At 31.9% G+C, this 22762-nt stretch overlaps 2 protein-coding genes across 4 annotated transcripts; one reads left to right on the forward strand and one right to left on the reverse strand.

Moving 5' to 3' along the window:
- Positions 1-27: 27 nt before the first annotated feature.
- LOC122397580 (UTP--glucose-1-phosphate uridylyltransferase) lies at positions 28-14160 on the reverse strand. 3 transcript variants are annotated; one of them, XM_043396834.1, is made up of 11 exons: positions 9056-9434; positions 5125-5203; positions 4838-5046; positions 3336-3518; positions 2237-2442; positions 1861-1936; positions 1616-1765; positions 1395-1533; positions 910-1047; positions 665-831; positions 28-365 (listed from the first exon to the last, which is right to left on the reverse strand). In XM_043396834.1, exons 2-11 carry the CDS (start codon positions 5186-5188, stop codon positions 153-155), a joined length of 1545 nt encoding a protein of 514 aa, XP_043252769.1. In that variant the 5' UTR covers positions 5189-5203; positions 9056-9434; the 3' UTR covers positions 28-152. The 3 variants fall into 3 exon arrangements, with proteins under 3 accessions (XP_043252769.1, XP_043252768.1, XP_043252770.1); XM_043396833.1 differs by having other exon boundaries at positions 5125-5207; XM_043396835.1 differs by lacking the exons at positions 5125-5203; positions 9056-9434 and adding an exon at positions 14006-14160 and having other exon boundaries at positions 4838-5074.
- Positions 14161-14854: 694 nt separating this feature from the next.
- Positions 14855-17630, forward strand: LOC122397240 (m7GpppX diphosphatase). The gene is made up of 4 exons (XM_043396277.1): positions 14855-15390; positions 15483-15628; positions 15868-16204; positions 16501-17630. The coding sequence occupies exons 1-4, from the start codon at positions 15033-15035 to the stop codon at positions 16677-16679; spliced, it is 1020 nt and encodes a 339-aa protein (XP_043252212.1). The 5' UTR covers positions 14855-15032; the 3' UTR covers positions 16680-17630.
- Positions 17631-22762: the final 5132 nt, after the last annotated feature.

Here is a 22762-nt window from a genome sequence, read left to right on the forward strand (position 1 = left end):
ATACTTAGTTTTCTCTTTTTCCTTGTACACTTGAAATATATATGTATATATATATATATATATGATTAAAATATGTATATATATATACATATAGTAAATTATATTAATTCATAACGACCAAAAACATTAAATTCTTTCCTACAATGGACCATTCAATGATCCAAAATACGTAGATTACCGGAAACTATTTTATTTTCTAAAATTGTGCCGGACGGAAGATCAATGCGCTCTCCGTGATTGGCGATAATAATGACAGTTCCTTTAAGTGTCACTTCTTTTCCAAAAGTTACGTCACCGGACACTGTCAAGTGATCTAATTCCAAAAGGTCCGGTATCGTAGGAAATCTGGTCAAAAACTCTTTGACCTAAAACGAAAATTATTTATATAAAAGCCGTTTACAAGCCACAGTGATTAACTCCACTTTTTTAATCTTTATAAAATTTTAATATCAAAGTACACGATTGACACATAACTTTTATTACATAATATAAATTTCCTGAATAATTATATTCAATAACATAAATTAACAAAAAGAAATTGAAATTTTTAAAGTATCTAAAACCTTAAGAGGAAATTTGTATTCTTTTATCAATTTCTTTCTTTTTCCTTTTGTGGAGTTAATCGACTTGGAAAATTAAAAGAGCAAACGATTAAAATAATAACCTTTGAAAAATGATTATCGCCTAATTTTATGAGAGGCGTTGTGGGGAACATACGTTGTGGGCTCATCGATAAGAAACCATTACGCAGAGTATACAAATTACTCATAACAAGCATTAAATCTGAAGTCTTTTTTACTGGCAAAAATCTGCTACGTGGCACGTTTATACCTACAATACAGTTTTAGCATTACTTCTAAATAAAAACTCTACAAAGTATGCCAAGTACACGAAGTGCATTTTTCTTACCAATACATCCTTCGAACAATTTCATTGCCGCCCCCACGGCCGTTTCCAATTGAATAATGTTCAAACCATTGGAAAAAGTCTTGTTATTAACGATTATTTCCATATTCAAGGAATTTGATTCAAGTAGTCTTTCGACGGCTGAAAGAATAATTAAGAAACGTTACGACTATGAAACGATAATTTTGAAATAGGAAAACTTATAAATCTGAAAGAACAGTCGAGAAACTTTACGATTAGAAACGGATAATTATCGAAATAGAAAGATTTACAAATCTGGAACAATGAGTGTAAAATTCGAAATTTTCGGGTATCCAACTATTACAAACTTTTGGAATTGTCAAATAGCCGAGTGTCATAATCTATTTAGAACCTGAATAAAACTCTCGTGTCCCGGATCCGAATAAAAGAAACGTACTGGAACCGGAAATATCGGGTTCATGTACCCCCCTCTTGAAATTATAAAATTAATCGACTCAAACACATACCGCTGAGTTTTATCCACAAATTATTTGTATTGAAGAACTTGAATGTCTTTACAGACTTGAAGTCATCTACGTGGTCTTTTGGAACTTGAGCAATTTCCAGAAGTCGAAGCTTATTTTCGTATTGAATTAACGTTCCTCCCTATAGCAATCCATAAAATTTTATTCATGTATAAAAGTTGTAAATTAAGTACTGTTCTGAAAAATGAAAACAGTTCTCTTACCTTAACATCTGCTCTTGTTTTGTCAGTAACTTCCATTAGGAACTCAAGAGGAGGGGCACAATCACGTTTGTCTAATAACAACTTCAAAATTTTGAAATCTACAGTTGCGCCCAAGTTATCGATGTTTGAAATGAAACAATACTCGCGACCCTACAATTTATAAACATAACATTTATTACAAATTAATAATAATAATAATAATGTAAATGGCTATTTTTATTAATACTTTAGATGATAAAATATACTTGTTTTAGAAGCTTGTCCAGTAAACCTGAATTCCGGAAACTTTCGTAAAAATCTCCATGACCTGGAGGATACCACCTAGGCACAATAATTGATAAATGGATTACGCGTAGAATTTTATATTAACTCGGCAGACTCCCGGTCCATTTCAGAGTCGTCAAGTTCTGGTTTTTAATAAATAAATCATAATAACATTGACTCTAATTAAGCTCGTTAAATTAACGAGATTAATAAATAAAGAATTTAAAAATACGATAACGCGATCAAAAGCCTCGTACTAGAATGTAAAATAATAATGTGTAAATTCGGATCGAAATAGATCCGGAAGTCCGCTATTCGAGGGTCAAAGATGCAGAAATAAATTGCAGTTAATCTTACGCTTCAATGTCGTTGGGAACATCGCAGTGTTTGGCGATTGGAAGCAAAGAATCTCTGTTGATACGAGGATGGCAACTTTGATTAAACGTTTGAATATCGACGTCGATACCTTTGTATTTTCTGATTATTCGTTGGGTATCGTCGTCCGTGTTGAAAGAATTCATCAAAATCAATGGGACGTTTGCAGCGTATGTTTTATTTAAATACTAGTCGTAAAGAGAAATTATATATAATATGTATACAGGGTGTTCGGCCACCCCTGGGAAAAATTTTAATGGAAGATTCTAGAGGCCAAAATAAGACCAAAATGAAGAATACCAATTTATTGATCGACGCTTCGTTAAAAAGTTATTAACGTTTAAATTTCCGCCTGTAGATGGGCAACCTGCATACAGCTGCGTGCGTACGACAGTGGTTCTCACTCAGCATAAGAAACTCTACTTAGTGACGTATTGACAGCCTCACAGTTTTCTGAGTGAGAACCACTATCACGCGTACGCAGCTGTTCGCAGATTGCCGTCCTACAGGCGGAACATTAAACGTTAATAACTTTTTAACGAAGCCTCGATCAACAAATTGGTATTCTTAATTTTCGTTTTATTTTGGCCTCTAGAATCTTCCATTAAAATTTTTCCCAGCATTTATATATTTGCACTGATAATAATATAAAAAATATTTTACAACTAATTTGAATGGTACGAAGAGACCAATACGTTGCAAACCCCCTTTTTCGCAAGATCGTCTCTAAAGTTTGGAAATTAGATAGACAAAAATATTACGTTCCATTTAAATTTTCAGAGTCAATGGTCATTTCCAAGGTTATTATCATATACATATCTGGATGCGTTTTTCAGATACACGATCTAACAAAACAAAATATGTATTTCTGTGTAAAAAATATTGATGACCTTAAAAGCTTAAAAAATGTTGTTTGTTTTGCAACGTATTGGTCTTTTAATTGGATTAAAACTGTGTATGAAATATTTCTTGTATTATGAAGATCAATGGAGATATTTAGGTGGCCAGGTTTAGGTGAAAACCCCTGTATATGTGTGTATGTACGATTGCACACACACACGCGCGCACGCGCGTGCTTTACCTCAATTTGCTGAACTGTGAGATCAAGAAACGTGAGTCCATTACGAACTGCAATTACAGACTTCGGTCCATGGCATCCCATGCTAGTCCCAAGTCCGCCATTTAATTTAATAACCACTAATTTATTTAAAAGGCGTCTGATTTCTTCTCCTTCCGGTATTGGCAATGAATTGTAATCTTTTATCTGAAAATAAGAAAATAGTAGATAATAATAAAGAAGATCGACGATTTTTCGAAATATTATTTTATTTGAAGCCTAAAGAGTTTTATTTCACGGTTTAAACTGAGCATAAAATATTTTTTTTTTAAGTTTCGGTAAATGATTGTTTTAATAGTTTTGCCCGAAATCTGTTTATTCTTTTGTTTTCTTTAAAAAAGATTATATTTCAGTATCGAAAAGAAACATAGATGCATAATATGTATAGACCATATAAAATATAGCAAAATCTAACTTAGTCACTAATTGTAGGAGTATTGATCAAATTAATTAATTAGTTTTAGTGATCAGATTAGATTTAGCTATATTTTATATTGTACATGCATATATAAGTTAGGTTAGACTAGTATATTATTGAAATTGGTTAAATTGAATTTTTTGCCCACCCGTTATATGTATATGCTCGCCTATCGGTCGTTCTGATATGAACAGAAGACATGGGCAACCCTTTGCAGACCCCAATTATATTTCTTTATAAAAATTAGAAAAATTAGTCTTTTGTGAAAAATCCGAAAAGAATAAACAGATTTAGGGCAAAGCCACTAAAGTTAACGTTTATCTAAATTGGAACATTCCTAGGAAACGGATCATTCACCGATCGAGGTGAGTTATACGTCATTTGATTCGTCTAATTCAGTACATTATTCATATGCATTTCATTATTTGCGGAAATTTGTTATTTTTGTTTAAACTTGTCGTAAAGTTGCAGTAAAAACGTAAGGTTAAGTATATCTTAACAGGGTCACAGATAGAAACAAATGACTGTCGTTACTGTGTTCATGGTGTAAATTATAAATGTCAGGTAGTCAAATGCTAATTTGTTAAACATGTATGCATAAAAGTCATTTTTTTTATGCACATACTATGCAGGAGTAGGCCAGGTAGACAGTATGTGCAGCAACAGTACAAAATATTGCCCCGGTCTTCTAACCTAACCCAGACCTAACTCAGCTATAGATGCTTTTTAACATACATACAATTACGAGCAATGTCGTATTATTATATAACTAAAATTAAATATAAATACTGTTTTGCAATGGTCTTATTTTATAGGACAAATAATGGTCGATTGGCTGTTTGAACCTATCAAAATATACTTAACCTTACTTCTTTATTGCAACTTTCCGACAAGTTTAAACAAAAATAACGAATTTCCGCAAATAATGAAATGCATATTAATAATGTACTGAATTAGACGAATCGAATGACGTATATACCCCTACATTTCATTCAGCTCTAACTAGAGTAAAATGTTAAAGATTGGTAAAAAAAATGGTAAACATTACCGCGTCGTCTGGAAGTTTTTGTATACGTTCCCATTCTAGCGACGGCCCGTCGTTTTCAAGAAATCTTTTGAAGAGGTGTGTAAAGCCAGCAAAATGTCGTTGAACTTCGTCTTTTGCATCCGCAGTCGCTGTCGACTCTAGTCTATCCAATTCCCTTTGAAGCTCGATCAGGGCATCGCGTTTGGTCCTCTCACGAAATGCCTGCGCATCTGAGGGACTGCGTTGATGACCACGTGCCTGTGGATTCGTTCACGAACGACCCAATAAAATAGCTAAACGATAAATACCTTTCCTTTTTCCGGATAATTTCACTTCTCCATCGCCAGCATCCAATTTCGAGAAACCGTGCATGATTCAAATCGTTTCCTTTCTTAAAACGCGTCCAACGGACAAAAAACTTTTTTAATCGAGCAAAAAACAATTAGGCGACCAGTTGTACAAAGAAATATCCCTTTACAATATCTTTTTTTGCATTGAATAATTAATAAATCGATCGCGTTACAACTATTTTAAAAACATTACAATAACGGTTATTTTGTTTTGTTCCGGGAAATATCAAACACATGACACTTGTATTTTTCAACATTATATCTACAATTTCTACTTATCGTTTTCTGATATCGAGTCATCCACTTATAATTGTAAAAACAAGAAAGATATCATTTGTAAAAATGGGAGTTAATTTTTTTTTATTTTTTCAACCTCTATAGAGCGTCCCACTTATAATTTACTCAGTCTTTTTGTCAAGCTGCATTACATTTTAATTTCGGTGATCAAAAATGATTGAGTTAATCATTTATAATAATAACACCATCGTTACCATTCCTTGAATAAATTGTGCTATAAAGTGTACCACAAAAAATGGGTTTTTATGTCAAATTTTACTCTGCAATATACTAATCCTAATGCAATCTAAATATGTGTAGTGACGAGTGATTTTTTCGAAGTGAAAAGTAACCAAACCTAACCTAATATCTCGGAAACTATTAAATTTCCGGAGCTAAAATTTTGTATTTAGAATACAAACCTGCTTTCCCTCGTTCCCTATAAATTGTATGTCGATCAGAGAGGTGTGCCATTCGGAAGTACAATCTACTACATTAGTCGAAATTTATAATCACTGAAATCAGTTGAGTTGGTACTTTAGATTCACAAACTGTTAAAATAAGTACTGAATGCCATTATTTGATAGATTGTACTAAAGTAAATAATAAAATAAAAATCTAACTAAAATAAGTGTTTCGAATAATAGTATATATTAATTCCAGTAACTGTCATTGTACATAGTAGATGTCATTGAACATACTCGATTACATCATGATGATGCAAGCGGACACATTTATAAATATAACACTCTAAGTGAATAGAAAATGCTGGTCATGATTAATATGAACGATGATACAGAGCATGCAATGTTTTTTTTTTAGTTTTATCAAAGTTGTTGACTAACAAAAAGAAACAGTCAGTCAGTGTTTTCGAAACCAGTCGAGGATTAATTACTTTTTACACAATAATTGCTTAGAAATTAATACGATTTACGTAACTTTCGTTAATTAAGACATTCTTTTGTTTGTACTTTTATAGATAGGCACTTACATGAATGTTTAATGAAAATCTCAGATTAAATAAGTCGAATTATAGGTTATGTACGTTCCCTATTATGGCGATACCATAATCCACATTGGTGGTAGTGGCATTATGGTAATTGAAAATATTGAATCAGCTACTGACACCTGAATATTAAACAAAATTTATCGAATCATCTGCACCACTACATTTTACGACGCTTATGAAACATAAAAAGTAATTTTATTTCATACTTATGATTCGATTATTGTAATAATAACTCTGGTCTTTCCTTTACGCTGTTAGGTGAATAAAAATATGTTGGTCATGGTTATTATATGTATTATTATGTTACACAAGCATGCGGCATTTAACTGTAGTTTTATAAGAGAACAGTCGTTTTAATCAAGATGCTTAATTATGTATAAAAGAGAAATGACAAAGAATCTTAAATGCTACTTATTTGAATTACATTCATTGCGCTTGTGATTACGTATCTTCACCGTTTCACAAGTCAGCGACTCTAAAAAGAAAATAAAAAAACACGTATCCGGACATTTAATAATTAATTTTATAATTTTTACATATACAGGGTGTTCGGCCACACCTGGGCAAAATTTTAATAGGAGATTCTAGAGACCAAAATAAGACAAAAATCAAGAATACTAATTTGTTGATTGAGACTTCGTTAAAAAGTTATTAACGTTTAAAGTTCCACCTGTAGAACGACAATCTGCGAACAGCTGCGTGCACATGACAGTAGTTCTCACCACAGGCGAGGTATACGAATGGACCTTACATTCAATGTATTTTTTCGGCCCATTATTCTGGTGCTCTAGAACTCCATTAATAAGCACTGTTTGAATTTTGAATCATTAAAAACCTTCAATCCGTCCAGAAATTATAATTTTTTAAACATACGCATGAAATTTCGAGGAAACATTTCTGGCTACACAGTATATTTTCGGTAAAGAATTTTTTTCTCAAAAGTGCGTAGGATTTCGGGGGTATGTCTATTCACCAAAAATGATCGTAATTGATCCCCGCAACCAAAAATAATTTTTCCAAAACTATTTGAAATTTTTTAATTTAATTTTTTAATAACTTTTTAACGAAACTTCAATCAAGAAATTGATACTCTTGATTTCCGTCTTATTACTTTGCGATATACTATTCTAATCTAACCTAAATATGTGTAGCGATGAGTGATCTCTTCTAAATGAAAAATAACCAAACCTAATCTATTTCGGAAACTATTAAATTCCCAAAGCTAAAATTTTTAATTTCAAATTTGTACCTCTCTCCCTCCCCACTCCTCCAAATTTCACGTCGATCAACCGCTGGAGTTTTTCGGAAGTACAGCCGAATCTAGATCAAGTACTCAATATAAATAATGAAACATTATACACTTAGTCGTTTAAAATAATAAAACTTATAACAAAACAACTAAGCTGTTAGTGTTATCATCATTATTATCATCGATTTCTTTAAATTGTATTTATATGAATACTAAAGAAGACTAAAATTTTTTCGATTTGTATGTAATTGTAACACGAAACACTGTAATGTTTATATATGTGGTATATTTTTTCGTAATATTTGCAGGAACATATACGCTAGATTGGCTTGGGCTGTCATTAATAATAATAAGAAGAAGAACAACAAGAATCAAATACAGTACAGTTTCGATTATCCGATAAGTCTTACGGATTATATTTCACGCATCAAATCGTTGAATGAATTGAAAAAATTAAAAATGAACCAGTTGTAGAAGAAGCGAATGAGAATACAATGATCCAAAGCACAATACATCAGCAGGTGTTAGAAAAAATGAACAGTGGCCAAGATAAAAATAATACAACTAACACCTTTTGACATGACACTGACAATGCATTCAATATACTATTTATCACGTTTACAGAGTGTAATATATATTATAACATTACGAAAATAATAAACCTGCATATTTTTTGAAATTAATTATTTAACGAAAGGTAAAAAATAATGAAGCAAACCGACGTATGGATATTGTTTAAAAAGCTGTCGTGAAGTACTCTCTGTTTCACTGCATCATTGTCAATAATGTTTAGATAAGGAAATGTATACGCGTCTATGTACATACTTATAGATTTATATTATAATATATATTTTATACATGTTATACATTCACCTATATATTTTACTTTTTATTCATATTGTAAATCGCTATTGTACATTACCCACGGTTGTATTTTAAATTATATTCTTCTTCGTATGTAGGTATATGAATTCGATATGTCTGATTATCCGGCATTGCCACAGTCCGATTATGCCAGATAATCGAAATTCTACTGTATTCTAATCGAAACCCCTACGAGTCTTAATCGGGCAATTATCGAATAAAGCAAAATATCACCTACCGAATTTATGTTTGGATATAAGCCAAATATAGAAACTAGTTAGAAGAAAAAAAAAATACAAGAATCAGAAACGTGTATGAAAATCGGTTTTATTAAAATTTATTTTCCCTATAATTTTATTAAAAAATTTATTTTCGTCTATAAAATTGAAAATCTCGAAAACGTCTATTCTTCGGACACGAAAATATTCACGACGCTTGTACAACTGATCGTTCTGTATTTTTGCTCTAAAAACCGGACACCAGTCACTTACGATACAAAAGTTATGCCTATTCACTTTCGGCGAGCACTTCCCGAGAGCGCGCGAGACTCGTTCGTTCAAAGATTCTCCGATCAAAACGGTTGCAACAGAACGGCGAATAAACACAACACGACGTGGGCACGTGACACGACAACGCTCGACTATATTGTCACACAAATCAGCGACGACTTCGGAACAGAAACCGCTATCAGCGCAGCACTATCGAAACGAATCGCCTTAAATATGTGTAGAATAATACCGATATTTTTCGTATTTATCAGACCGACCTTCGGGACGCGACTTTTTATCATAACGCAGCCAGGCAACGTGACTCTGCAACTCCGTGATCGCGGTCTCCAATTATTATCGGACGATTCGTGAAGCGTCTCCGACTGTGTTCGACGAGGTCACGCGCAGCATCGACATTAGAATTTCTTATCGTGCTCTGTTTCTCGACGAACCGTTTCGGCGTCTTATTGGACGGCTCACGGAGCCCAAGCTGATAATTACTGTTCGACAATCAGTGTCGGTAGTCTTCCTCTGTGAATACGAGTCTTTCAAATATATACGTTATCAAGTTTTCTTTACTGTTTCTTAAAGAATAGTTTCTTTCCCACATAGACTGACGATCAAGCCAGGAAAATAATAAACTTTTAATGCGATTTTCTCATAAAGTTTTCAACTAGTTTTATCAAAATATCATAAAATCTACTTGAGCTAACCTAAAATTTGGCGTGCATCATGACGTACTTTCAAAAAACTCCAGTGGCTGATTCGACATGAGATTTGAAGGAGAGGGAGGAGGAGAGGTAGTACGGATTTGATTTCCCCACATAGACTGACGATTAAGCCAGGAAAATAATAAACTTTTAATGCGATTTTCTCATAAAGTTTTCAACTAGTTTTATCAAAATATCATAAAATCTACTTGAGCTAACCTAAAATTTGGCGTGCATCATGACGTACTTTCAAAAAACTCCAGTGGCTGATTCGACATGAGATTTGAAGGAGAGGGAGGAGGAGAGGTAGTACGGATTTGATTTCCCCACATAGACTGACGATTAAGCCAGGAAAATAATAAACTTTTAATGCGATTTTCTCATAACGTTTTCAACTGGTTTTACCAAAATATCATAAAATCTACTTGGGTTAACCTAAAATTTGGCGTGCATCATGACTGTATTTCCGAAAAACTTTGGTGGCTGATTCGACATGAGATTCGAAGGAGAGGGAGGGGGAGGGGAAGAGGTAGTACGGATTTGAAATTACAAATCTTAGCTTCGGGTATTTAACAGTTTCTGAGATTTTCACAACGACTGTCATCGCGACGGCCAAATATCAACTGTTAAAACGGCGTGAATCTGAAGTACCAACTTAACCGATTTCAACAATTATGCATTTCGACTAGCGTAGTATAGACTGTACTTCCGAACGGCATACCTCTCCGATGGAAATGAAAATAATTGAGGATGAGGGAAAGGGGCTGTGCATTCTAAATATAAAATTTTAGCTTCTGGAAGTTAATAGTTTTCGAGATATTAGGTTAGGTTTGGCTATTTTTCATTTCGGTTGGATTAAAATATTGCAGAGTAAAATATGACATAAAATACCATACTGCAGAAAAAAACAATCGTGTTAGTGAAGTCTATGTTTCACACATACACTGTTGAAAACGTGTACGTACAAATAGAATTCAATTGTGTAGAGTGAAAGATTTTTCTGAAAATCTCGGAAACTATTGAATACTTGAAACTAAAATTTTTAATTTAAAATCCTTATCTCCCCCTTCCCTCGCCCAACAAAAATTTGGTACCAATCGGCCACTGAGGCATTTCGGAAGAACATTCTGCGTCACTATAGCCCGTATAGACTTATTTCTTGTATTATTTTCAACAAATTATACCCGATTGTAACACTATAGTTTTCACAAACTTTCCACAAGGTTGGTATGTTCGATGCGTTGCGATGAATTGTGAGCTCAGAGTCCCGAAATATTACAAAGTTTCAAGTACCCAATATATTCAGATCCGAACATTCCAAACTTACTGATACTCAAAACTTTTGTGATTTCGGAAATCTTGGGTGCCCCAAATCAACGTCTTTTCAAAGAAAATTTATGATACTTGGATACCCCGCAAGTTTGCCATATTTGGGCATCTAAAAATATTTTGGGACACAAAATTAAATACCCTACCAAACACGATCAGAAAAAGAATTCCATATTAAGGTTCTAAATAAAATTGCAAGTCAATAAAACTGGTTATTTCAATAATCATTAAATATGTTATACTAAAATTCTTTTCTAGTCTTACTAGTGCGATCGAGTTAAATGCTTTATATAATACCGCCATCTTGATTCACTGTTGTCGTTTTCTAATTATTTCCTCCTATCTCTCATCTTTAACCTAAACGTTACGCGAACAATAGATAGAAACATATGTACGTCATACTAGTGCTTGCAACGTAAGCTTCTCAGCTTGGACGGACAAACGAATCGTAACCGCAGGTTACGCGTTCGTCTAATCTTACGCAATAAATTAATAAACGTACTATGAGGAAAAATATTCATTTATCACGTTCGCGGCTTTGGAACGTGCCATTTTCTGTTGTAGAAACAACGAAAATAAATTTCGTTAAACAAATACCTTCCTATTATTCTTATTCTTGCTTCATCGATACAATAGAAATTCAGTACAATCTTTCAATACGAAACTAATTTTCAGTTTAACAAATTTTTTATATTGTCCTCAATAATTGTGAATTATACGATGTAATATTTAAATTGAAAACGAACTTAAAATAATAAAGATTGTAAAATGATATTAAAATGTAATCCGGTGGTAATTTTCCGTACAATGTTTACTCTTTCAACGTAGAAACTAAGTAACAGAAAAAGTTGATAGTCTATATTTCGTAATACAATTCCATACCACAGTGATAACGATAGAAATAATCGATAATAGAGAATGGAGGCTCAAACGAATCTTTGAACTCTATAAAATCGTAAGATAAGTTTATAAAAGCAGAATCACAAACAACTGAATAATATTTATAACACGTTTCAACAGAAAATATTTCGTACCAATTTAAAGTACAATGGAAACATTCGAATTCACGGAACTTATAGCATCGATAAAACTTAAATAACCTTGGCGATAACGACGAATAATTAATATAATGTACAAAATTCTACCGTATACTATTGAAACTTAAATTAAAAGTGATGGCAATATAAATTATCGATAATGGAAAACGTAGGCTCGAAAGGATCTTGAAACACTATAGTCGGTAAAATAAGGTTATAAAAGGGGAACTTATAAAAATTCGTCGAATTATATAGAATAATAGTTTTAATGTTTTAATGTATTAAAACTATTATGCATTATATACAATTTGAAGAATATTTAATTCTATCGCAGTATTAAGTAGAATCGATTGCAGAATATCGCGATAGTTACACATAACTGTCTATTTTAAGATTATTATATACAGTAGCGAACAAAACTATTCGTAGAGTGAAGAAATAATAAGAAAATCTTACTATAACTTTTGAATGAATAATTTTATTTTGGTAAATATTATGTATTATTTATACTAATAGTCACTAAGAGAAATAATTACATAAGGATGGAAATTATATGAACAAAAAATATATTATATCAACATAAAGTATCTAATTAATAAATACACCACAATTAATTGTATAAATTATGATTTTTCACAACACAAAAGAAAAATCGTCTACAAATACAGTCAGTGACATTGTTAATAGATATAAATGCGAAGATCACATACAATTTATACTGCAAAAAGGTCAACCTAGAAAGTTAAACATGCAGGATAGGTGTAAAATTATTAGAAAAATGAAGAAGGTTCCTACGTTAAATGCACTGCAATTGATTAGTGAACTCTTGAAAGAGAGTGGAAAGAGAGTGGAAAGAAAGTAACTCCTCAAACAATATGAAATTTATTAAAAGAAACTGGTTATAATGGAAAAGTTGCAAGGAAAAAACCATATGTAAATGAAAAGAATAGGAAGAAGAGATTATATTTTGCTAAAGAGTTTATTTTAAAAAAACAAAAGTACATGGTAGAATGATATAATGTTCTGCGATAAGAGCATGAATTGTACAAGAATATTTACTGTATAATTATCTGAAATTATTGCAAACACCTCCCCAGTCCCCAGACCTAAACCCTATTGAAAATGTATGAAAGGAACATTTAAAACAAAGACTAAAATAAGAATGGAACAATATAGACAGATTATTTGAAAAAAATAATGTGTAACATGCCTCAACGTTTAAGAAAGGTTATATAACAAAAAGGACACCGTACAATGTATTAAATTAGTTTAGAATTTAGTGGAAAAATCGATTTTTTTAAGTGTCCTACAATTAATTTGAACTTTTATTTAGAACACATACTACAGCAAATACTACGACATACGCAAATAATTTTTATACTTTTGTTAACTAGATACTGTATATTAATGTAATATATAAAAAAAATATTTATATTTATAATCATAAATAAAATTACAGTGTGATAAAGTAAAAATTTTTAGTATCCAAATATTAATTTAATTCACTGTATATATAATACTCAACGCGAGGATTTTAGCAAGGAACTGTGTTCAATAATTATATAATCGTCCATTTTACCAAACTAAAGGTTGCGGTAAGATACTTCAAGGAAACAATGACGGACGCTAATCGTTTCGAACGAGAAATTCTTCGTAGAGGCGTGCAATATTGTACATGAAACAGTAAATAACCTCAAAATGTGGGAAAAAATGAATTTTATGACACTAGAAACTCGATTAATCCTAACCTTGTCAGTATTTAATATAAATTTGGGAAATACCGAAACTGACCAACGAACAAGATTTGGAATATCGATGGTTTCGACTAATGTTTAAGGATAAAATGGTGGAGACACGACAATGTTCAATGCTTTTACCTTTCTGTCATCCTCTTGCAGCATTGTTATTAGTCCCACAGACCACTAAAACTTGTCTTTTGAATGTCGTCTTTTGTAATTTCACTAAAGGTTACGAATAGAAATTTTGGATCCGAGCCACGGTGTTTGGATTTCGCTTATAGCTATATTTAACAGTCGTACTCAACCTGAGGATCCTGCAATTTCTTGAATGGCTGTATATGTATGCGTGTATACGAGAATTTCATTTTATTTCTTGAAAATTTCCTTCGTGTAATATCAAATTGGAGATTCAGCCTTAACAGATTTTTGTAGAACAGTGGAAATGTTCAAGAAATAAAATGAAATTACTCGTTAGTTGTTAGGTTTCGGGCCAATACAAATCAACACTTTTTTACTTAGAATTTGATATTCTCCCATATTTTGGTATTGAGATGCACATGTTGCGTGGACTATCCAGTATTTTGATGTCAAAAAAAAGAACGGGCTTCAAGAAATATATTAATAGAAAGTTTGTAAATTCATTAATAATTCGAAAAGTTTTCTTTAGTTTATCGCGAAGGTTATCAGTAAATTAAAGTTTATGATAAAAATCAAAAATTTCAAAGTAATTGAACTCAAAAACAAAATTTAGATCAGATGAAAATTAAATAGGTGTTTACTGTTTACCAAACGAACTCTACTTAAAAAGTATAATCGCGTGCTGATTCTCAGTTCTATATTATTAATATAAATAATGTTTTATATCGGGCGCACAGTTACATGGATTTGAATATTATTGATTTTATAACAAAACAATATTGCAATTACATGAAGTGTTCTCAGCTTTCATTTTCCCTCCAAAATTAAGAATGAACATAGTTGCACACTTTAATCTAGCTATGTTCACACAAGTACAAGATCGAAGATATACTATAGTAAAGACAAGAATCGTAAATTGTAACAAGTTGTGGCGAGACTATTGCCAAATCTGGTCACACAGTGTGGTGCCCACACTATCCACAGCCCACATTGATGATCAGTGATTGATCAGAGAACGCCATTAAAGATGGCGGAAGTATCCTTAAACAACGATGGGGAGGAATGTCCTCCGACGAAGAAAATAAAAGTAGATGCAGAAAATTCGTCCGAAACTGTTGACAATATACACGATACCGAGATTTGTTTGTCCACGTTTGAAATAAATAAAATTCTACAAAACAATTGCTTAAGAAAGCAAGTATGCGTGGAAGGTGTATTTAAAGGACATGAAAGGTCTAGTGTTATTTTATTCGAGAGGCAGAATTTCTCTGACGATGTACTATCGTTGAAAAAGGAACTATTTAATAAGGACACAATATTACGGAAACTTTATACCAACGATGTTTACGGAAATTACCATTGTTCCCTAAGCAAAGAATATAATGGTAAGTTGTGATTAATTAATTAATTAATTAATTAAACCATCACATTGCTAGTTTTGCTCATTAGATAATCGATCGTTTTCATGTGATTTTAGAGATAAATGTGATGGTTATACATCCTGCAACACCTAAACATATCGAAAAGTTCAAAAGAAAGGAATTGTATATTGTGGATGAAACTTATGAACTTTATAAGAAAATTACTCTTCCGCATATAGAATCCAGCAGCTTTTCTTTACAGGTACTTACAATTTACTTAGAATTGTTTCAGAACAATTATATTCATTCTCAGAGCATAGATGCTCAATTGTAATTCACATAAAACTAAATACATATACAAATAAACTTTAAAATATTGCAATTTACAGTTAGAAAACTAATGAAAAATTGAGTACAGATTTAAAGTCGATTTATTGTAATTTAATCACACTCTTTTAGCTTCATACATTGATCATTTTGTATTTTATAATTTTCTCTTAGTGGATATACAATATTTTAGAGCAAAAAGCAGAACAAAATCAAGTTGTGTACGAAGATAGAGATAAAAACATTGGATTTGTTTTGGTGAACGATTTGAAATGGAATGGAGAACTGAACACATTGAAATTATTAGCACTTCCTTTCCAAAAGATTCGATGCATAAGAGAGTTGAATGCCTCCCATATTCCATTGTTAAAAAACATAAGGGATTCTGCAGTGAAGGAAATTTCAAAGAAATTCAATGTATCTGCTTCTCAACTTAGGATATATTTACACTACCAACCATCCTATTACTATCTTCATGTACATTTTGCATACCTCATGTTCGAAACTCCAGGTAAATATGAAATGCGTTCAATTATACAAGGTGGTTTCACAAAACTTGCATAACTTGAACAGCTTCTGAATTATTTAGTGTATGAGAAAATTCTTGTATATTTAAAATGTTTGTACCAAAAACCGCTATTCGATCTATTGTTTTAATATTGAATATTTGTTTTGCAAAAAAATACAAAGAATATCAATATCTTATGAAAAGTTTAATTTTCTTTGTTCTTTTTTTGTTTTGGCCACCGTGTTTATTTCATGTGTCTTGTAAGAATATTCACATTTTAAATAATTTTTTTTGTGCAGGTATTTATGCAGAAAAGGCGCACCTTTTATCTGTTGTGATAAGAAACCTTGAATTGATGTCGGATTATTATAAAAAAGCTGTTCTTTCGTTTGTGGTCGCTGCCGGAGATCCTCTGTGTATTAAGTTTCAAAAGGAGGGAGTTTTGACCGAAGTAAAGTCTGAATCCGTAGAGGATTAAAAATGGTACTAGAAAATGTATTAGAACGCTATATTTTATATACGTTAATATATGGAAGTAAATACATTACGTGCAGTATATATTAACATTTTAAAGATAGAAGAAAATAGGTATTATTTACGATCGTTGCAACCTAGTCATATAAGAATTTTACAATTATATATTTTTATCGTACGAGCGATGTACGATAGTGTTCGTTTAAATGTCCCAGACTGAACATGGATATTGAAATGGGAAGTTTATTCCAAAAATTGGCCAGCTGTAGTTCACGCTATCATACGTAAATAAATCCGTCTGTTGATACAGATTGTAGATAACGCCGAGGTTCGACTCGAGCAAGGAATTCTAAGAAGTGATGGGAAACAACTCGACTCATTACTATCAGGGGTGGGCGGGTACGGCGAGAAAGAGAAATATTTCCAGTGGAATATGATATCAGTCTGTGCGTAAGGTACACGGACGAACCCGATGCGAAATTGGGGAGTCACTAGGTAACATGAACTTGTAGTTGGATATTTGGAAAATGATGGACGAACCTGATGCGAAGTTAGTTGGCCTCGTAACTTTAGGTTAAAAATGTAATATAATTCGAGCAGTAAAATTATATTACTGTGGGATCGTTTAACTATAATCGCTTAATATAGCGATGGGTTTAAGAATTGAGTAACTCTGTTTAATAATGAACACTATGTATAAGGGTATTCGTGTCAAAAACTTAAGGGGCGATTCTAGAGGTTAAGATAAGGCGAAAATCAAGAGTAGTAAATATGTTAATCGAGGCTTCGTTTAAAAGTTATTAACATTTAAAGATCCGCCTGTAGAACGGCAATCTGCGAACAGCTGTGAACACATCGTAGGCGTGCATGCTCGCGTGTGGATAATTTTTGGGCATACTATTGTGTATTCGAGGTGGCATTCGTTCTCTCTGTGATAATCTCGTCGGGTGCACATTAGGGTGCGTAAGTGGAGGGGCAGTTTCCTTTCGACACGGGCCTGCCGTCTGATAATACTGCACTGCTTTTACAATCCCTCCATAGTCAACTCACATGTATTTACGCACACATTCAGCTGGCTGCCCATTAATACTAATTCAGTGCCTAGTTTCTCAACTGACCGCCATCCATGAGAAGAGGCCGCTAAAATCAGCTCCGAATTTTCAGGTCGGTATGGCAGTCAGATTCGGCCGCGAAAGTCCATAAGGTGAAAGGTCTACTTGTACACCTCGTCTGTCTCTTATATTCAATCTATATCGCTGAAATCACTACCATCTTACCACCGGAGATGCTAATTCTGCAATATGCCGACGATATTGCAGTCTATTTTAACATATCCTTTTTACAAGTTGTCGTTGTTAATAAAACAAACGTTCATTCGACTGTTAGATGTTAATAATACTATAGAAAGTTCAAATTTGATAGCGACGAAAGAAATTGACAATTACTGTAAGGTCTATATTTTCTTATTTATTTATGTATACTGAAATAGGAAATAACATTAAAATACATTTTTTTATTTTCTACTAAAATTCCAATATGTTTATTTCATAGTTGGTTATTGAAAGGGCTTGTTGAAACTCTGTTATTTTATATTTTATTTTAAATGCATTTTCAATTCTATTCACGTTTCAATGTGAAACAACTGATAATATCGAGTCGACTATAGTAATTTAACCACCTATACGTATTTTGGATCGGAGAAAAATGATCGATTTGGTATGGAATGATCCATATATGAACGAATCGAATCCTCTGTATTAGGAATTACTTATCTAACAAGCTTGTAGGAAATTAGGATTCTTTTTATGGATGTCGTAACTAGCATCGTTCATAAACGGTAAAACTCCCGATTACTATGTCCATTAAAGGAAAAATAGATCCTCGAAGATTTCTTCATACGGTGAGACGATCGCGTGATTGTTGCAATCAGAGAAATTGAAATTCAATTCTTCAAACTAAATGATCTAATTCATTTTCATCGTTTGCCTCTATTTTTATTAATTCGAGTGCCATGAACACTGTTTCTACGAATTGATATAAGGGGTTACGTTAGAGCTCTGAATCATTACAGTCTTTAGCTTCCCATCGTTTTATAATAGTTTTTATTAGTTTTAATATACATCGTTTTATAATAGTAATTTATTAATTGATACTTGCAGTGTTGATTTATGTTAATCGGTATATACTTAGTTAGTGGTGTTTGGTATAGTCAGTTTGAGGTTAATGGCTTTCCATATTTGATTTACAATGTTATTTTTGGTAAATTTTTTATTTTAACAATGATTTTTAAAATGTAATTTTTTTTAAGGAAAATTTCTACTAGATGGGTTGCTAAATGAATATTAATTAATATGCATTTCGATTTTTAATTTTTTGAAGTTTGTATTATGTAGAATTTTCTGTCCATTTAAAACACGAACAAAACAAAATGAACATAACCAAAAGAACATTAAATTAATAACATTTGGTTGTTATTAAAATACTAGCTTTCTAACATTTTAAAAATTTGTATTAAAATTAAATTTTTATATGTATAACAATAAAAAAAATGTTCAGTGTAATGATTTTAGTACAACATTTTATCCAAATATGTTGAAGTATTTTCCAGTAATGGTCGAAAAAATAAAGAGTTTTCAAAGTAGGATTTTAGGATATTTTCAAATAAATCTAAAAACATTGAAAATTATGAAAAAAATATATGTATATACAGGATGGCCCTGGTAAATGGAAAAGAAGTTTTATTTTTCCCAATCTTTTCCAAGCAAATATGTCCCGAGTTCCATTTCTATAAAACCTCCTTTCTAACGCGCTTAGAGTGCCTTTTGTAAGGTTCACCGGTATATGAGATTCTGCTCCGTTTTCCCATGACCGTTTCACACATAGATCCGACGATAAAAAGCTTCTGCTTTGTCATAACTACTAACTATGTTCGAGAATCTCGTTTTAACAATTTTCGACATTTTTAACAAATTTTCAATTATCAATTCTCTAAAATACAATTTTCAAACTACTCCTAAAGAAAATTCTTCTCAGTCTCTAAAGTCTAATACAACATTTAACAATACTTTCATATTAATATCGTGAAGCTAGTCAATTATTAATTTGAATAAAATTTCTTCCTTTTTCACTATTCATTTTCTTATTCTTTTCACAACTTATATTTATTCAAATTAAGTACTCTTTTAAACAAGTACTTATCAAACACAGAAAAAGTACTCTATTTTATACTCGAAATTATTAATTCATCGAAAAATCTCTTCAAATTTAATTGAACGAAAGTTTGACAATAATTACGAGTAGAATTCTGGTTTTTAAGATTTAAAAGTCAACGGGATTTCAATGAATCGCGTGTTAAAGTGATTGTAGTTCGAGAGCATGGATTGGAAGGAAAATGGAGATAGTATAGGTTTGAGAAGCCCTGGTAACGAGGAATCGCAAGGAAGAGTGGACGATTTAACCGCAGCTCTAGGATGGGACGTCGCGAACAGATACGGCGTAGAGTAACAACGACCGAGCACGTAACCAACCGCGTAAGTCTCTGGTGAATGGGAAAAAGGAGAAGTTTCGAGTGTGTGTAGTATCACTCAACACGCCGGACGTCCCACTAGGAGAACGGATCGACCGCTTCGAGGTAGAAAGGTTCACTGGATTCTTTCGTCCGACCGAAACGCGGAACGGCCATTCGGAACATGGGAGCAGAATCTTAAACAGAGTAAAACTTGATTGCCCGTTCGGAATGGAATTTTGTGGAATCTAAAACAGACATCGCTACCATCACCAATTAATACAAATAACAACTCCACGCTAGATAATTAGATAGATATAGATAATTTAATTCAATTTAAGGTTAGGTTAGGTTAGGTAGCGTAGTTTCGAGTATCGAAGAATTCTTGCGTAAATGATGCAAATTCGATAAAGTATCTTTCAGAACGAAGAAAGTACAGGATCTTATTATAACTATTGTAAAATTGTTATTTATTATTACTCAAACGTGCAAGAAAGGATAGAATAATTGAAATACATTAATAGATTTTTTATTTTTGTGAAATCTACAACAGACACCGCTACCATCGCCAATAACAACTCTACACTAGATAATTAGATGGATATAGATAATTTAATTTAATTTAAGGTTAGGTTAGGTTAGGTTAGGTAGCGTAGTTTCGAGTATCGAAGAATTCTTGCATAAATGATGTAAATTCGATAAAGTATCTTTCAGAACGAGGAAAGTACAGGATCTTATTGTAACTATTGAAAATTTTTTATTTATTATTACTCAAACGTGCAAGAAAGGATAGAATAATTGAAATATATTATAATAAAAAAGTGATTCGATTTTATAGCAAATCTTGTGTGTTATTTTCAGTTTGTAAAGAATATGTAAGAATGCCTCCATTTTCTTTAGAATCGTTGCCTTCGAGCAACAACGACTTTAATACTAAATTCACTGATACCCCGTTGATTTTCGAATCTCAGAATTTCAAAATGCATATTTAAGGTTAGGGATCTATTAAATATTATTTATTAGTAATTCATGTTGAATTTGATACAATATACATATATTCTGATTAAAAGAAAAATTGCATGTTAGTGTAACTAAGTTTTAATAAAAACATGTGTAGCCTGTAAATGTAATGTTAAATTGAAATTTGGCCTTTAAAGTTGAGTAATTCGAATACAATTTTGTTTCTTTAATAGTAAAAAATTTTTCTAACTTCGAGTTTCTTCTTTTAAGGCGTTTCTGAGGTCGTCAAACTCGAAACTCTCGAGGTGGACTATTTATGTATTAAATCATACTTTCAAAATAGATAGTAACCGACGGAGAGGGGTTGTGTGTGACACAGAACCATTCATAAAATATGTTATTTTGATAATTTAAAGCAAGAGTGCTTTCCCTTTTATTTAATATATATTTGTTTAAATGAGTTCTTAATTCTAAAATATATTGTAAAAAGTAACACAAGAAATTACATTTGTAAACTGAATTGATTTATTTAAATTAAATATGACAAAAATATTTTTCAGTAAACTTCGAATTAAGTACAATTGTATTTTGTCTCCGAGTAAGTTGAAAATCATCTACCAAAGAATATTGTTAATTTAAGTCGATGGTGAAAATAATATTGGTTTTCTTTTTTCTCCCATTTATTTGAAAAACTTCTAATATTTGCCAATATGAGAACTTCCCCCCAGTAGAATTTTGTACGTATTCGCACTATCGTGGTATAAATGAATGATTTTTATTATTTAAAATTAGAAACTGCTTGTGATTGTCTTATTAAAAAAATTGCAATGACTGCCACTGTTTCGTTTCGTAATCGAGTGAGTTGAAAATAGAAAAAATCAATAGTGTTTGGGTATAGTTTGCTCGGTTGTTGAGAGAAGGGTATCTGCGCGCATCTGTAAATTGTGAAACTGAAAGTCTTCCACTTCCTGCGAGGAAGTTTCGTCCTCCATCGGAGAAAGGAAGCCTCGAAAATGAATTTGACCTAAATCATTCTTTTTTCGTGGCTACGCTTATGCGCCACTTTCTTTTTCCTTTTCGTTTGCGATTATATTCCCAACGACCTTAATCCTACTATCTCAAATTCTAAGTCGCCATTTTTTTTTTTTATTATTATCGATTCCACCTGAAAACGGCCAAATATTATTTTTATCTTTTTCTTCGAGTTTTTGTAACTCGTTTGTATTGTATTTCTATTAAAAGCAAAAAATGGAGACTTGGCTCAGAAATTGGACGATTAAAGGTGCTTCAATTCCATTCGGATAATTTTTAAACTATACATTTCACATTTTGACAATAATTTTTTGTGGAATTGAAATGCAAAAAAAATGTAGGATTTTAAAATAAGTTCAAATAGAACTTATGTTTGTGTGTAATTCCATTATTCCAGTGTGTAGAATCCTTTGTTGAGGTTATAGTCGATAAATAAATACACGATATGAATAAAAGAAGTTTGGAATTAATTTATAAAATTACAAATTCATTGTAACAGAAATCATCCATATATTAATTATTTTCTATAATTTTCTAGTACTATAAACCTATTGTTTATAAATTTTATTGAATTTTCAATGCATTTTCAT

The sequence above is a fragment of the Colletes gigas genome, unplaced genomic scaffold (assembly GCF_013123115.1).
Source record: "Colletes gigas isolate AHSC1104 unplaced genomic scaffold, ASM1312311v1 Colletes_gigas_Sc00009, whole genome shotgun sequence".
NCBI classification, from domain to species: Eukaryota; Metazoa; Arthropoda; class Insecta; order Hymenoptera; family Colletidae; genus Colletes; species Colletes gigas.

Excerpts from the sequence above, each read along its gene's own strand:
- LOC122397240 (XM_043396277.1), top strand. The coding sequence starts at position 15,033 with ATGGCGGAAGTATCCTTAAACAACGATGGGGAGGAATGTCCTCCGACG. Across the intron at positions 15,629-15,867 it reads CCAGCAGCTTTTCTTTACAG|TGGATATACAATATTTTAGA; the intron begins GTACTTACAATT and ends ATTTTCTCTTAG. Across the intron at positions 16,205-16,500 it reads CCTCATGTTCGAAACTCCAG|GTATTTATGCAGAAAAGGCG; the intron begins GTAAATATGAAA and ends TTTTTTGTGCAG.
- LOC122397580 (XM_043396834.1), bottom strand. The coding sequence starts at position 5,188 with ATGCACGGTTTCTCGAAATTGGATGCTGGCGATGGAGAAGTGAAATTA. Across the intron at positions 1,766-1,860 it reads TGGACAAGCTTCTAAAACAA|GGTCGCGAGTATTGTTTCAT; the intron begins GTATATTTTATC and ends TATAAATTGTAG. Across the intron at positions 366-664 it reads GCGATAATCATTTTTCAAAG|GTCAAAGAGTTTTTGACCAG; the intron begins GTTATTATTTTA and ends TTTTCGTTTTAG.